Raw genomic sequence first — 13,752 nt, forward strand, 5'->3', positions numbered from 1 at the left:
TCATGAACAAAATGATATTGTAATGATACAATTAGTTTGTTCATACTTACCTGGCAGATATATATAATCAAGTACCCACCCACCTCCCCTCAGGAGACAGTGGAAATAAAAATTATGAATAGAAAATGGGAATGATTCCTGATACCGCGCCTCCCAGCGGCGGGAATGGGTACTAACCACCTGACTCCCACTGCGTGTGTCGTAAGTGTTTAAATTTCTGTCGGATTCGGAAAAATACAGCTATATATATATCTGCCAGGTAAGTATGAACAAACTTAATTGTATCATTACAATATCATTTTTATTAAAATAGTTATTTGCGCTTTCACTTTTAAGAATTAAAGGGAGGGAACTTTGGGGCGTTCACCCTCAGTTTTTCTCTCCCGGTATTCATTCTTAAAGTGTTTGCTCCTTTGGGAGAGATATCTCCTTTAGCCTCCTCACTCGTTTTGTCAGGTGGGGAGGGGAGAGAGGGTGTTTGCGATTGGGTTACATACTCTTAGGGATCTTCTCTTGTTTCAGAGGGCAGTGCCCTGTGGAACAAAAGGAGTCTTCTTTTATTAACCCTTAAACGCCTATTGGACATATTAAACGTTGACGAAAATTGTCTGTTGGGTGCCGAATTGACGTATGAACGTTGACGCAAAAAAGTTTTTTAAAAAATTCGCTGAAAAATAGTTATAGGCCTACTTGGCAAAAACTTTTGAATCACACACCTTGAGGGATGCTGGGAGTTCACAGATCAAGCTGTTATTTTGTTTACAATCGTTACCCAGGTGTGCTAGCATGAATTTCTTTCTTCTCGCACTAAAAAGCATCAGCGACACATCTCAGAAATCATTTTGTCACTGAGATAATATTTGCACCATTTTATATTAGCCGTTACATAGAGTTTTATATATGAAAATGTGTGCAATTTCATGTAGAATACAACAAAAAACAACCCATGGTTGTAGCTTTTATCAGTTTTGAAATATTTTTTAAAAATAACGATGTGCCAAAATTTCAACCTTCGGTCAAATATGGCTACCAAAATGGTAGAAAAATGTAATTTTAAGCTAAAACTCTTATATTCTAGTAATATTCAATCTTTTATCTTAATTTTACAATCGTCAGCGCGGTAACTCTTCCGAAAAAATCATAAATTTTTTCATCCGATTGTCGTAATGTTTGCACCGTTTTATATAAGGTGTTACATAAAGTTTTATATATGGAAATGTGTGCAATTTCATGTAGAATCCAACAAAAAACAACTCATGGTTGTAGCTTTTATAAGTTTTGAAATATTTTCATATAAATAACGTTAAGTGACAAAATTTCAACCTTCGGTCAATTTGACTTGAGCGAAATGGTCGAAAAATGCAATTGTAAGCTAAAACTCTTACATTCTAGTAATATTCAATTATTTGCCTTTATTTTGCAACAAATTGGAAGTCTCTAGCACAATATTTCGATTTATGGTGAATTTTTGAAAAAACTTTTTCCTTACGTCCATGCGGTAACTCTTCCAAAAAAATCATAAATTTTTTTGTCCGATTGTCGTAATGTTTGCACCGTTTTTTCTATTAGCTTATCATTAAAGTTTATATATGAAAATGGTGTTGCCAATTTGTCATTGTAGAATACAACAAAAAACCAATCCATGGTTGTAGCTTTTATCAGTTTTGAAATATTTTCATATAAATAATGATGTGCCAAAATTTCAACCTTCGGTCAAATTTGACTCTACCAAAATGGTCGAAAAACGCAATTGTAAGCTAAAACTCTTACATTCTAGTAATATTCGATCTTTTACCTTCATTTTGCAACAAATTGGAAGTCTCTAGCACAATATTTCGATTTATGTGGTAACTCCGAAAAAATCAGAAATTTTTTTGTCCGATTGTTGTAATGTTTGTACCATTTTATATTAGCCGTTACATAAAGTTTTATATATGAAAATGTGCGCAATTTTATGTAGAATACAACTAAAAACAATCCATGGTTGTAGCTTTTATCAGTTTTGAAATATTTTCATATAAATAATAAGTGCCAAAATATTAACCTTTGGTCAACTTTGACTCGATGGAAATGGTCGAAAAACGCAATTGTAAGCCAAAACTATTACATTCTAGTAATATTCAATCATTTACCTTTATTTTGCAACAAATTGGAAGTCTCTAGCACAATATTTTTGATTATGGTGAATTTTATGAAAAAATCTTTCTTACGTCCGCGCGGTAACTCTTCCAAAAAAATCAGAAATGTTTTCATCCGATTGTGTACAAATCAAAGCCTTTTATATTTAATCCCAACTCAGCCACTCCACTCACTCCTTGTGGCCGAAGGTAAAGGGAGTGTGAAAATTGGTGAGTGAGGGGCAGTCTCCTCTCACCTTCTCTCCACCTGTTAAGATTGGTTTCCAGCTCACATTGAAAGATACTGCTATTAAAATGCAATGGTTTATGTACTGGTACTGAGGAAAAACAAATTGTTATTCAAAATTTTTCATGTTTATTTAATCACGTGTAGTTCATCCATAACAGGTCATCATGTTTTGACCCACTAGTTCATCCGTAACAGGTCATCGTGTTTTGACCCATGGTTATTGGTAAATACCTCAAATGACCAAGTTGCCTAGAGAATAGAAAGCAAAACATTCTGGACAGTCAAAGGTTTGTGTGTTGTCCCAAATTTCAAGGAACAGTGAAATACTAATCTTGACAGGAAAATTATCACAGTCGGAATTTCAAAATTTTTCAGCTTATTAGTTTTGAATGTTTTCTGACAAAGTTTTGTGCAGTAAGATATGATGTAAATGGGACATATGCAGTTATGTTGACATACAGATACGTATATACTCACATGTGTATGTATGTTTAGATAAAAATAAACCATTCCAGTCAACCTTATGAATGTTGAGAAATCAAATTCTTAGTCTGAACTGTTTTGTTGCCTTCAAAGAAGAGGGAAAGAAATGAAGTTCTGTTGGGTCCTTCCCATGTTGGGGTGGCTGGGAATGAGAAAGCTGACCAACTTGCAAAGTTGGCAGTCAGCTCCCTAGAACCCACAAGATGCCTACTACCATATCAGGATTTATATCCTCTAGTAGGTCAGAGAATTAGAAAATGTTGGCAGTCCCAGTGGGAGGATAACTAATAAAAAAAATGTGCAGTATCCCGTCATCAGTGTATCCTTGTTAGACTCACTCATGGGTTCTTGATGTCCCGTGAAAATCCTCCATTTTGCGAGAACTGTACTGTGCCATTGACTCTGAAACATATTCTGATTGAATGTCCCAGATTTGGGAATTTGAGACATAGGGTCCTGTCTTGGGGTCGTGACAGAGTAGGTAATTTTATTCTAGCTACAATTCTTGGAAAGGATTGTAATACAGAGCAGTTATATATATTTATGGGGGAGGCAGGTCTCCTCAACCAAATTTAAATTATACATAGATTGTCTATGTAAGAAACTTTCTACATATTTGTAACAAAACCAAATTTTTATATGCATAGTATATATTTAATTTTATATATAGATTTTTATATGAAATTTATTTAAAATTTGGAATTTTTTTCTATTTAAATTTATTTCGGTGTCAATAACCTAGATGTTGTGATGCCAGGTTTAATAGACACAATCAATTAATTCAATTCTTGCCTTCAAACCTAAGCATCACATAGGAGGAACCATAAGGTAATGATTGCAGAGGCAGTCCCCGGTTATTGGCAGACTTTTAATGGCCATCTGGTTTTATGGCATTTAAGGCGCCACAATGTACCGAGTTTCGGTTAGGTGTCGATAATAGTCATGGTGCCACATCATACCTAATAGAGGCGCCGTTCCTCGCTGGACAAGTGGTTTTCACGCTCGGCTGCCAATCCGGTGGTCCGAAGTTCAAATCCTGGCTCGGCCAACGCGGAATCAGAGGAATTTATTTTTGGGGATAGAAATTCATTTCTCGATATAATGTGGTTCGGATCCCACATTAAGCTGCAGGTCCGTTGCTAGGTGACCAATTGGTTCCTATCCATGTAAAAATATTTAGTCCTTCGGGCCAGCCCTAGGAAAGCTGTTAATCATCTCAGTGGTCTGGTTAAATTGAAATATACTCAACGTAACAGCGCCGCCATTAACTGGTTATAGTAGCATAAATCGCCAAGTTTCGGTTAATAGCGGTTTTCACTGAGCACCCAACTGAGAACAAGGCACCCCCCTATCACCGGGGACTGCCTATGTGGGAAAAAGGAACCTTCACTTCTAGTGGTGGGGGAATATAAACTTTGAGAGTGGCTTGGGAAATATTTCCTGTTTTGAAGCACCTTGGTTAACTGTACGTACCTTTTGATGTGTTTAGCGTAAGTTTCTATTTGTGAAACGTGGGAATTATTTTTAAAAATGTCATTGTTGATTATATCATTATGCGTATGCCTGTGAACATGTAAACTTATGATATATGCACAAGCATTAAAACTATTTTTTCTTATATTTTCAGTCTTTAGAATGGCAAATATTAGGTATATTGAATGAATCATTAGTTGCATCGTGCAAAGAAAATCTAGATTCCTCGGAAAAAGAGCTTTTCAATGGATGCGCCGCAGATGTCAAGCTCTTCCTTGCAAATGAGCCGTTTAAGGAATTTGAAGCTTCCATGTATTTTAATAGATATCTACAGTGGAAATGGTTAGAAAGGTATGTATATAGAATTATGAAATAGTATGTTATGTGATACTGACTCCCAAGTAATTTTAAATTTATTTTATTTTATATGTAGCACATATTTTATATGTAGCACACAAGATGATCCATGTAATCTTACTGTTGCTGAGGATTGTAAATCGTTTCCACTCTGAACAGAAAGTCAGTGACATGGTGTAACATATTGTATGTTTACCTTCTTCTTTGGATGTGTGTAGTTTTGTACCAAGATATCCTGTCATTATGAATGATTTGACCTACAGATTACAGTAAGGACTGAAATTTATAGTGATTTTTTAAATGAATTTTCCCTTTATTAGTAATTTTTAAAATTAATTTTCCCTTTATTATGATAGCTGTATTTTCTGCATCAGGCAGGACTATAGTGTTATCAAAAAAATTAATAGGTTCAAGCATCTGTTGTTTTCCATTTTTTCTCTTAGTCTTTGACGATATGTTGGAGAGTGTTGATGATATTCTTGTTGCAGATCTGGATCATTTTTTGGGTTATAGTTTGGTATTAATTTGGTTTTGTCTGTTACGTAGGATGTCTTTTAGGAAGGTAACTACAAAACATATTGAATATGGAAGGCAAGAGTGTTTGCTCTTTTAGTGACCTTTGTCATTAGTGTGCTGATTAGCCAGCTGTTATGGAAAGTAATTTGAATTACAAGAAGAGGCTGGAAGCTGATGAGAATAGGGAAAGAGTGGAGAGTCATCTAAAGCTAGAGTAGGAAGTAATGATAGAAGTATGAGCTTATCAAGTTTTCATGGCCTGTCAGAGTAGATCTTATCTCTCTTCCAGTGTGCCTAGTAATCCTTCTCCCTATAGATGCTTCTCATCACCACTTAAAGCTCCCAGTATCATTCAGGCAATCTAGCAGGTGTTATGACCACATTCAGAAAATGTGTGGGTTTTACCATCACTACACGTGCGTCAATACCAGCCCAAATGAATTGTTTTTCAGTTTTCCTCTTGAGGCAGATTAGGAGGCAGTGCCCTCCATCCCAGTCTTCCCTATCTTAGCCATGTCGAGTGATGCTCCCCCCACTGTTGGAGGTAATGGAAAGTGAGGTATGCCTGGGATAGAAAATTGTCATGTGCATGTAGTATCCTTCCTTTGCCAACCAGGAGCAAGTTGCATACAGGTTGGCGCTTTATCTCCAAAGGTTTGTGTGCAACAAGATTAAATGAAGATGTTCTAGGTATGTTGCAGGTGATTTAGTTGTTGATCACTTTGCTCATTCTAGATTTAATTCTGTCTCTCAAGCCTTGTAGGAGTTCACAGGCTTTCATCTGTATTCAGGATCCTATTCGTGTTCTGTTACTTCTAACTGCTGTTTGGTGACATTTCCCTTTGAAGGGTGCTTCAGTGGCTTCTTGAGGGCGCTTCTCTGGTGCCAGGTGCACTCATCCTATTTCTTAGTCGTCCAGATGTTCTGGTTCTGCCAGTCTCTTTTCACATTTGTTCAATGTGCAGGTGGTTTACTTGCAGCTGGAATTGAGTAGTATATGTGTAATCAATATGCTCATTCTAGAATAGAGGTGCCTATGGTTCCATACCATAGTACAGTGTCACAGAGTTCTCATTCTCCACTGGCATTGCTCCACCATTCTCAGTCGCCTTCTTTGCATCTAGAACTTCCCCACTGTCACTTGGATAACAGTGGTTCCTTCACAGTCTTATACATTTATGTATGACTAGGAATTTTTTTAAGGCTATTTTTAGGCGCTCTAAGTCTTCTCTACAGCACCAACACTTGCTGCCGTCCCAGATCTGGCAAGTTGATTCTGCATCTTTAACTGCTACTAATTTGGTGCTACTAGTTTGGCTCTTTCTTTGGCAGGTCGTTTTGTCATTAGCACCACAGACTATTCCTGCCTTGCTGCCAGTGTTGGGAAGATCTCTGCATCTGTTTCCAAGATGCAAGTTAGTTATTTCCTCAGGGGATTCTCAAGTTCCTAAGAGAGGAATAAGTTTTATTGTCAGCTTTTTAATCCCTTAAACGCGGAGCGGTAAATAAAAAAATGACTCCCGTATGCCGGAGGGGTTTGAGAGTGAGCGCGTAAGCGGAAAAAATATTTTTTTCAAAAAATCACAGCGCGCTTAGTTTTCAAGATTAAGAGTTCATTTTTGGCTCCTTTTTTTGTCATTGCTTGAAGTTTAGTATGCAACCATCAGAAATGAAAAAAATAATTATCATTATCATATATAAATAATGCGATATATGATAGCGCAAAAACGAAATTTCATATATGATTGTATTCAAATCGCGCTTGTGCGCAAAACGGTTGAAGGTAACAAGTTACTTTTTTTTTTCGTTGTAATGTGCACTAAATTGCAATCATTTTGATATATACACATTGTAAAACGATAAAGCAACACAGAGAAAAATATTATCACAAATAATGCATGAATTCGTACGCGCTTACGTAAACACATTTTTTTCAAAAATTCACCATAAATCTAAATATTGTCCTAGAGACTTCCAATATGTTTCAGAATGAAGACAAATGATTGAATATTACTATACTGTAAGAATATTAGCTTACAAATGCAGTTTTCGACCATATCTGACGAGCTAAAGTTGACCGATGTCGAATTTTTTTATATATATATTTTTTTATATGCAATTATTTCGGAAATAGAAAAGCTACAACTTTCAAATATTTTTCGTTTTATTCTACATGAAATTGTGCACATTTTCATATATAAAAAACTATGAAATGCTAATATGAACGAGCAAATATTCCGAGAATGGGACTTACGCATTTCGGAGATTTGTGGCGGAGAATCCGCGCGCGGAGGGAAGGAAAGTTTTTTTTAAAATTCACCATAAATTTAAATATTGTGCTAGAGACTTCGAATTTGTTTCACGATGAAGATAAATGACTGAATATTACTAGACTGTAAGAGTTTTATCTTACAATTGCGTTTTTCGACCATTTCGGTAGAGTCAAATTTGACCGAACGTGGTTTTTTTTCTATTTATCGTGATTTATATGCAAATATTTCGAAAATGAGAATAGCTACAACCTTCAACTATTTATTGTTGTATTATACATGAAATTGCGCACATTTTCATATATACTTTATGTAACGGCTAATTTAAAAATGGTGCAAACATTACCACAATCGCACGTATGATTTTTTCGGAAGAGTTACCGCGCGGACGTAAAGAAAATGTTATTTTTTTCATAAATTCACCATAAATCGAAATATTGTGCTAGAGACTTCCAATTTGTTGCAAAATGAAGGTAAATGCTTGAATATTACTAGAATATAGGCGTTTTAGCTTACAATTGGCGTTTTTCGACATTTTCGGTAGAGTCAAAATTTGACCGAAGGTTGAAAATTTGTCACTTATCATTTTTTATATGAAAAGATTTCACAAAATTGATAAAAGCTACAACCATGGGTTGTTCTTAGTTGTATTGTGCATGAAATTGCGCACATTTTCATATATAAAACTTTATGTAACGGCTAATTTAAAATGGTGCAAACATTACCACAATCGCATGTATGATTATTTTCGGAAGAGTTACCGCGCGGACGTAAGGAAAAAAGTTTTTCATAAATTCACCATAAATCGAAATATTGTGCTAGAGACTTCCAGTTAGTTGCAAAAATTAAGTTAGTGTTAAATGATTGAATATACTAAATATAAGAGTTTTAGCTTACAATTGCGTTTTTCGACCATTTCGGTAGAGTCAAAGTTGACCGAAGGTTGAAATTTTGGCACTTATCGTTATTTATATGAAAATATCTTTAAAACTGATAAAAAGCTACAATCATGAGTATTTTTTTGTTGTATTCTACATAAAAATGCGCATATTTTCAATATATAATACTCTATGTAACAGCTAATTTAAAATGGTACAAAAATTATGTCAAAGTGACGAAATAATTTCAGAGATGTGTCACAGATACTTTTTTAGTGCGGCAAGAAAGAAATTCGCGCTTGCGCGCCTGCGTAACGATTGTAAACAAAACAACACCTTGATCCGTGAACTCCCAGCATCCCCCAAGGCGCGTGATTCAAGAGTTTTCGCTGGTAGGCCTAAAAGTATTTTTCCGCGAATTTTTAAAAAAACTTTTGTATGTCGACGTAAAATACGTCCAGTCGGCACCGAGAGACAAAAAATGTCGACGTAAAATACGTCCAGTCGCGTTTAAGGGTTAAAGGGCTATAAGCAGCTGCATTAGTAAATTTCCTGACTTTTTTTGAAGAACTTTAGTAGATGAATATATGCTCCTTAGGGCTTCCTTACTGAGGCAAGGGCAGATGCTCTCCCCTCCCCTAATTCAGTTAATCTTCCTTAAATTGGTGTGATACTACTGCAGAATTACTTTAAGAGAAAGTTTCTTTGAGGAGCTCTTCTTTTTTATTCAGCCCTTTATTAGGAAAAGAAGAGCTATTTCTGAGACCAAGCAGTTAGTAGAGTTGGTTTATTCTCTCATTTGTTGCTCAGTTTTTTTCCACTGCAGGATCCAAACAAGGAGAGAGCAGAGGCTGTCTTTGCCGAGATCAATTATACAGCTTGAGAGAGAGTTTTGGCTTTCCCTCCAGGAAAGCAGCAGTTAGTGAATGACTTAGTACTTAATAGAGTTCTTGGGATGCTAGGATATAGCAGTTTTTTTGACTCCCTGGAGGAGTGTACTTACCTATATGAACAAGAATAGTTATTTTCATTTCTTTTATGTCTTTAAGCTCTCCAGCTCAGAAAACCGACATAATTGCACAGCACCCTTTAAACATTCTTTGCAGGATGCCTCATCCTTGGGCACTACGTGCAGGTGGAGAAAGTGGAGACCTGGTTGTTACATCACTCACAGGTGTTTAGGTATCTACAACCAAAGCAAAAATCAGCTTTTTAGTTGGCACAAAGTGCCAAGAAGTATGCCTAAGCTATCAGGTAAGTCATCCCTTTCTTGAAACCAGCCCTTTGGGGATCCAGAAAGGATGTTGTGTCTCCCAGGAAAAATTCTGTTACTGTTAAACAGTGATGCAGTGAGCCCTCAGGCTCCATTAGCAAGAATGTCAAGCCTATTTTATGCAGTTTTTGCTGATCCTGGAGGTGGACCTCAGTTTGGTGATGCTGAAGCTTTCCCTACTTTCTTAGCCTTCGCCAGCAAATTCACTGAAAGATTTCCCCTCCTGCCTCTGCAACAGGGAGAAGCCCCAGATTGTGCAGCAGGGAGTAGATTCTATTTTAGCAAAAACAAAAAAGGCACAGCGAAGTCCTTTTGTTACCGGAGTTGTCTCCAGACGTTATACACAGTTCAGTTACCTGGTACCAATAGGTTTGGGGTTATGGCGACCTTTACTGGATCTCCAAGCTAAACTTCTTCATTCACCTGACTAGGAGGCAACAAGGTAGGTTTCTAGTAGTGCCCTAGAAGTAATATTGGATTCTGTCAGTAGACAAGCTGGGCACTCACTTTCGCAAACCATTTATCCCAGTTCAAGGAAATGCCTATGTTGTATTTTTCAGGGCCAGGTTGTTTCAATTTTGGGCTGTGTGTTTCAGCCTGATTTTTACTGCCCAAGAATTTAGTCCTGTCCCAATTGGAGAAGTGGGGTCATCTTTTAGGCTTCAAAATGCTTCTCTTATCTAGATGAATGGCTGATTCTACCATCCAACCAAGAGAGGAGCTTGAGGGCAAAAGAAAATTAGCAAGCTGATGGGAATATAAAATATTCCAGAATCAAACTTGACTTTTAACTCAGAAGATTATTTATCTGAGACTGGTATTAGATACAAAGAATTTCTTGCCTTTTGTGACAGAAGTTAAAGACAATTTTTCTTAATTATAGGAGAATTTCTGTCCTTCACTCCCATGCCGGCCAAGAAATGGGTGTCTCTGCTGGGACTTTGCCATTCTTAGAGAAGTTTGTACCAGGAGCAACTATAATAACTAATTGGCACAGGAGAGAGAGATCAGTTTGCCTTAGAGATGTCGAAGGGAATGTTGTCCACCATGGCATCCAAGGATGTGGCGTAAATATTTTACAATGAATATACTCAGAAATTGTTACTGATTGTTCTTATCTGTTATGATATTGTGGTGTGAGGTATAATTGCAATTTTACAAAGTAAAATGTGAAAAATTATTTAAAAAAACATAACTTGGTAAAATTAGCACATTTTTTATTACGACTGTGTTGGTAAGAGACCCTGCATAGTGTTGGAAAAATTTACTTTCAACTTCCCATGGAAGGTACAGAAATTTTTAAAGAATTTTTTTCTTATACCAGGTGCATATGCATGTTACTCTTTCCTTTGATGTGTTTTTTTATTTTGTTTTATTTTTTATTATATGGCCATCCTTGAATTTAACCTGGTTTAGGGCTGTGCTTAATATATATTTTAGGCTGGATTGTGAGGGTTAAGGATGAGGCCAATCCAGTTCTTTGTCAAGAATCAGTGGAACTGGAAAGTTCAACCTGGCTCCATGTAAATTTTGGTTTGCAAGGGTAGGCGAGTTCCTGAGTTGGTGGAGCCATCAACCTTGTGTTACCAGGCATTTCCTTCAGTTGAAGAGCCCAGACCTCACATTGTATTTAGATGCGTTGACTAAAGGTCAAGGATTGGTGGTACCTGGCAGACAGGAGTCGGTGTTGTGGCCATGGAGGAACAGGAGTTCCGCATAGATCAGCAGGAAATATTAATAGTGTGGAAGGCATTGAAAGAGTGTGTTCAGGGCAAGAATATTCGTTCTATTTTCAGTGTTACCTGTCAGGCTGACCTAAGCAATCGGGGGCACAAAGTGAGAAACTTTGTTCCTGATCATGAACTGCAGTGTCACCTGGGCAGAAGAAAGGAACATTTTTATTTTACCTCAGTTTGGTTTTGTGTCAAGAAGGATGAATACATATTGTGGCTGACCAGCTGAGCTGGTATGATCAAGTTCTTTCATCAGAATGGTCCCATCACACAAATCTGCAAGAATCTGTGGGGTAATCCCTTTTCAAGATATCTTTTCCACAAGATTCAGCAGTCACTTGCCAGTGTATACAGGATCCACAAGCATACCGTTTTATAGATAACCTAATTATTCTTTATTCATTTATGCTGCAATTAAGATATGTGTGTTGCTGTTTTCATTCCACATTACCATATGAATTAAGACATATTGGTCTATATATCTCTTTTAACCTGGACATCAAGGAAGCCAATCTGCTTCTTTCAAATCAAGATTCCTAAATCTTTTATTAAACCTATGGGCTAAAACTTCATTTGAACCTTTAGACTCAGCCATCCTAAGAGATTTGACAATTAAAACTGATGTTACTGTACTGGCCTTGACCTTGGTTTTTACCTTCTGAGGAGTAGTCCTTTTTCTGCTCCTCTGCAGGGCAGAGAAGGACTTTAAATCCAGGCTCTTTCTTGTTCTTTTCACATCCTCAGTTTGTCCTTTGTGCCATATGGAGAAGAATCCTCCCTGCGTCTAATGAGAGTGGTATTTTTATATATGCAAAGTATTAGGGACCGTAGACACAGTATTAAAATCCTTATTTTGTATTCTTAAATAATCAGATCTGCCTGTGTCAAAGAACACTATGGCTTTTCTGTTTAAGAATCTGGCCAGGGAAGCACATTCCAATCTAAACCCCTCTGTCTTGCCACTCTTAAAGGTGAAGGAAAGCACCTACTTTCAGTTTCTATGAAAATATCTTGAGAGTGTTGTCAATGCTGCCCGGTGGTGATGTAACTATATTTGCCTCCCTTTTTGCAGCATATAAAGATTCTGTTTGAATTATGGAGGGTTTTGTCCCCTTGTTACAGCAGGAAAACCAATAGCCTTAATAATCAGGGTACCTATACTCTAGCCTTTTTTGTTTATTTAGGAAATTATCAAGTTTTTGGGAGTAAGACGGTGCCTATTTTGAGATAGATAAGGACTTCATTAATTTATCATTGTTGAATCGTTGGCACCAAGCGTTTTGTACCACTTTCATCGTAGTGAGACTGATATTCTTGGAACGGAGCCTCCAGCGTTGTTCAGAGGTCCTTGCTGCTCAATAAAGACCTCACTTGGATACAGTACCAGCAGATGGACTCTAGTTATTAGGTAATTAGTGTCATGTTCAGGGTGAGAGTTTGTTGTCCTTGGGTTGTTATTTATCTTTGTGCTTTGTCCCAAATAAAAGGTAAGATTCATTTGTAATAGAGAAATTGTAAAAGGGGAAAAAGTATTTCCAAATACTTGTGTATTTTGTATCAACCCCCTAACCTCCCCATTTACATGAATGGAAAAGAAACTGAAGAGGGGGAAACATACACTCAAACCAGTAGTTTACCCCCCCCCCCCCCACCCCCCCCCCCCCCAAAAAAAAAAAAAAAAAAAAAAAAAAAAAAAAAAAAAAAAAAAATTGACTTTTCACACTATCATCCTCCTGCCTAATGAGGGAAAATACAACTATCATAGGGGATAGGTATTTTAAAAATTGTATTTTATGAAAATTTCTATTTTATTTCAATTTGTGGTATTTTGATATATGTCTAGGCCTGCCCATCATCACCATCATAAAAAATTTTACATTAGCGTTGTTTCCCTTTTAGTGGTTATATATGAAATTATTTTTTTCTTTTATTCCAATCGGATCTAGGTTTTCATCTGTCTAGGTAATAATGGTGGTAGCATGTTGGTACTACTGGTAATGTTAGTATCACATCAGTATCATGGATTGCTGATTGAGGTGACTCAGTATTTTCATTATTTGGAAGTGTAAGGAGTTTAATCAAAAGTGTAGTTATGTAGGACATGTTTCTAGTTTTTTTTGTTTTTTTAAGTTCTATTTTGTATGCAGTTGAATCATAAAAAATGTTGTAAGGGTTAGCTGTCATGTAGCTTTACACATTACATATGCCATATGTAAATAACATTGTAATTTGTAGGTAACTTAGTTTTGGTAGTCAAGGAATTTCTATATGTATACAGTGGTTCTAAGAATTTCTTGAATTCAAATTAGTTTTCAGTGCCTGTACCAAAATCCATTTAGTTAGTTGTGGTGTTCTGCAAGTCTTCAGTAGATTGTTTTTATGTTTTGGGAACTAGAGTATTT

At 36.5% G+C, this 13,752-nt stretch overlaps 1 protein-coding gene across 3 annotated transcripts in view; it reads left to right on the forward strand.

Annotated features, from left to right (window-relative positions):
- LOC135200237 (G protein-coupled receptor kinase 2-like) overlaps positions 1-13,752 on the forward strand; it is a 425,751-nt gene that overhangs the window by 124,678 nt on the left and 287,321 nt on the right. For all 3 annotated transcript variants that reach the window (XM_064228686.1, XM_064228685.1, XM_064228687.1), the window contains exon 5: positions 4,478-4,674. In XM_064228686.1, coding sequence (XP_064084756.1) covers positions 4,478-4,674 — 197 coding nt within the window. The remainder of the gene's footprint in view (positions 1-4,477; positions 4,675-13,752) is intronic.

The sequence above is a fragment of the Macrobrachium nipponense genome, chromosome 26, assembly GCF_015104395.2.
Source record: "Macrobrachium nipponense isolate FS-2020 chromosome 26, ASM1510439v2, whole genome shotgun sequence".
Lineage (NCBI taxonomy): Eukaryota > Metazoa > Arthropoda > Malacostraca > Decapoda > Palaemonidae > Macrobrachium > Macrobrachium nipponense.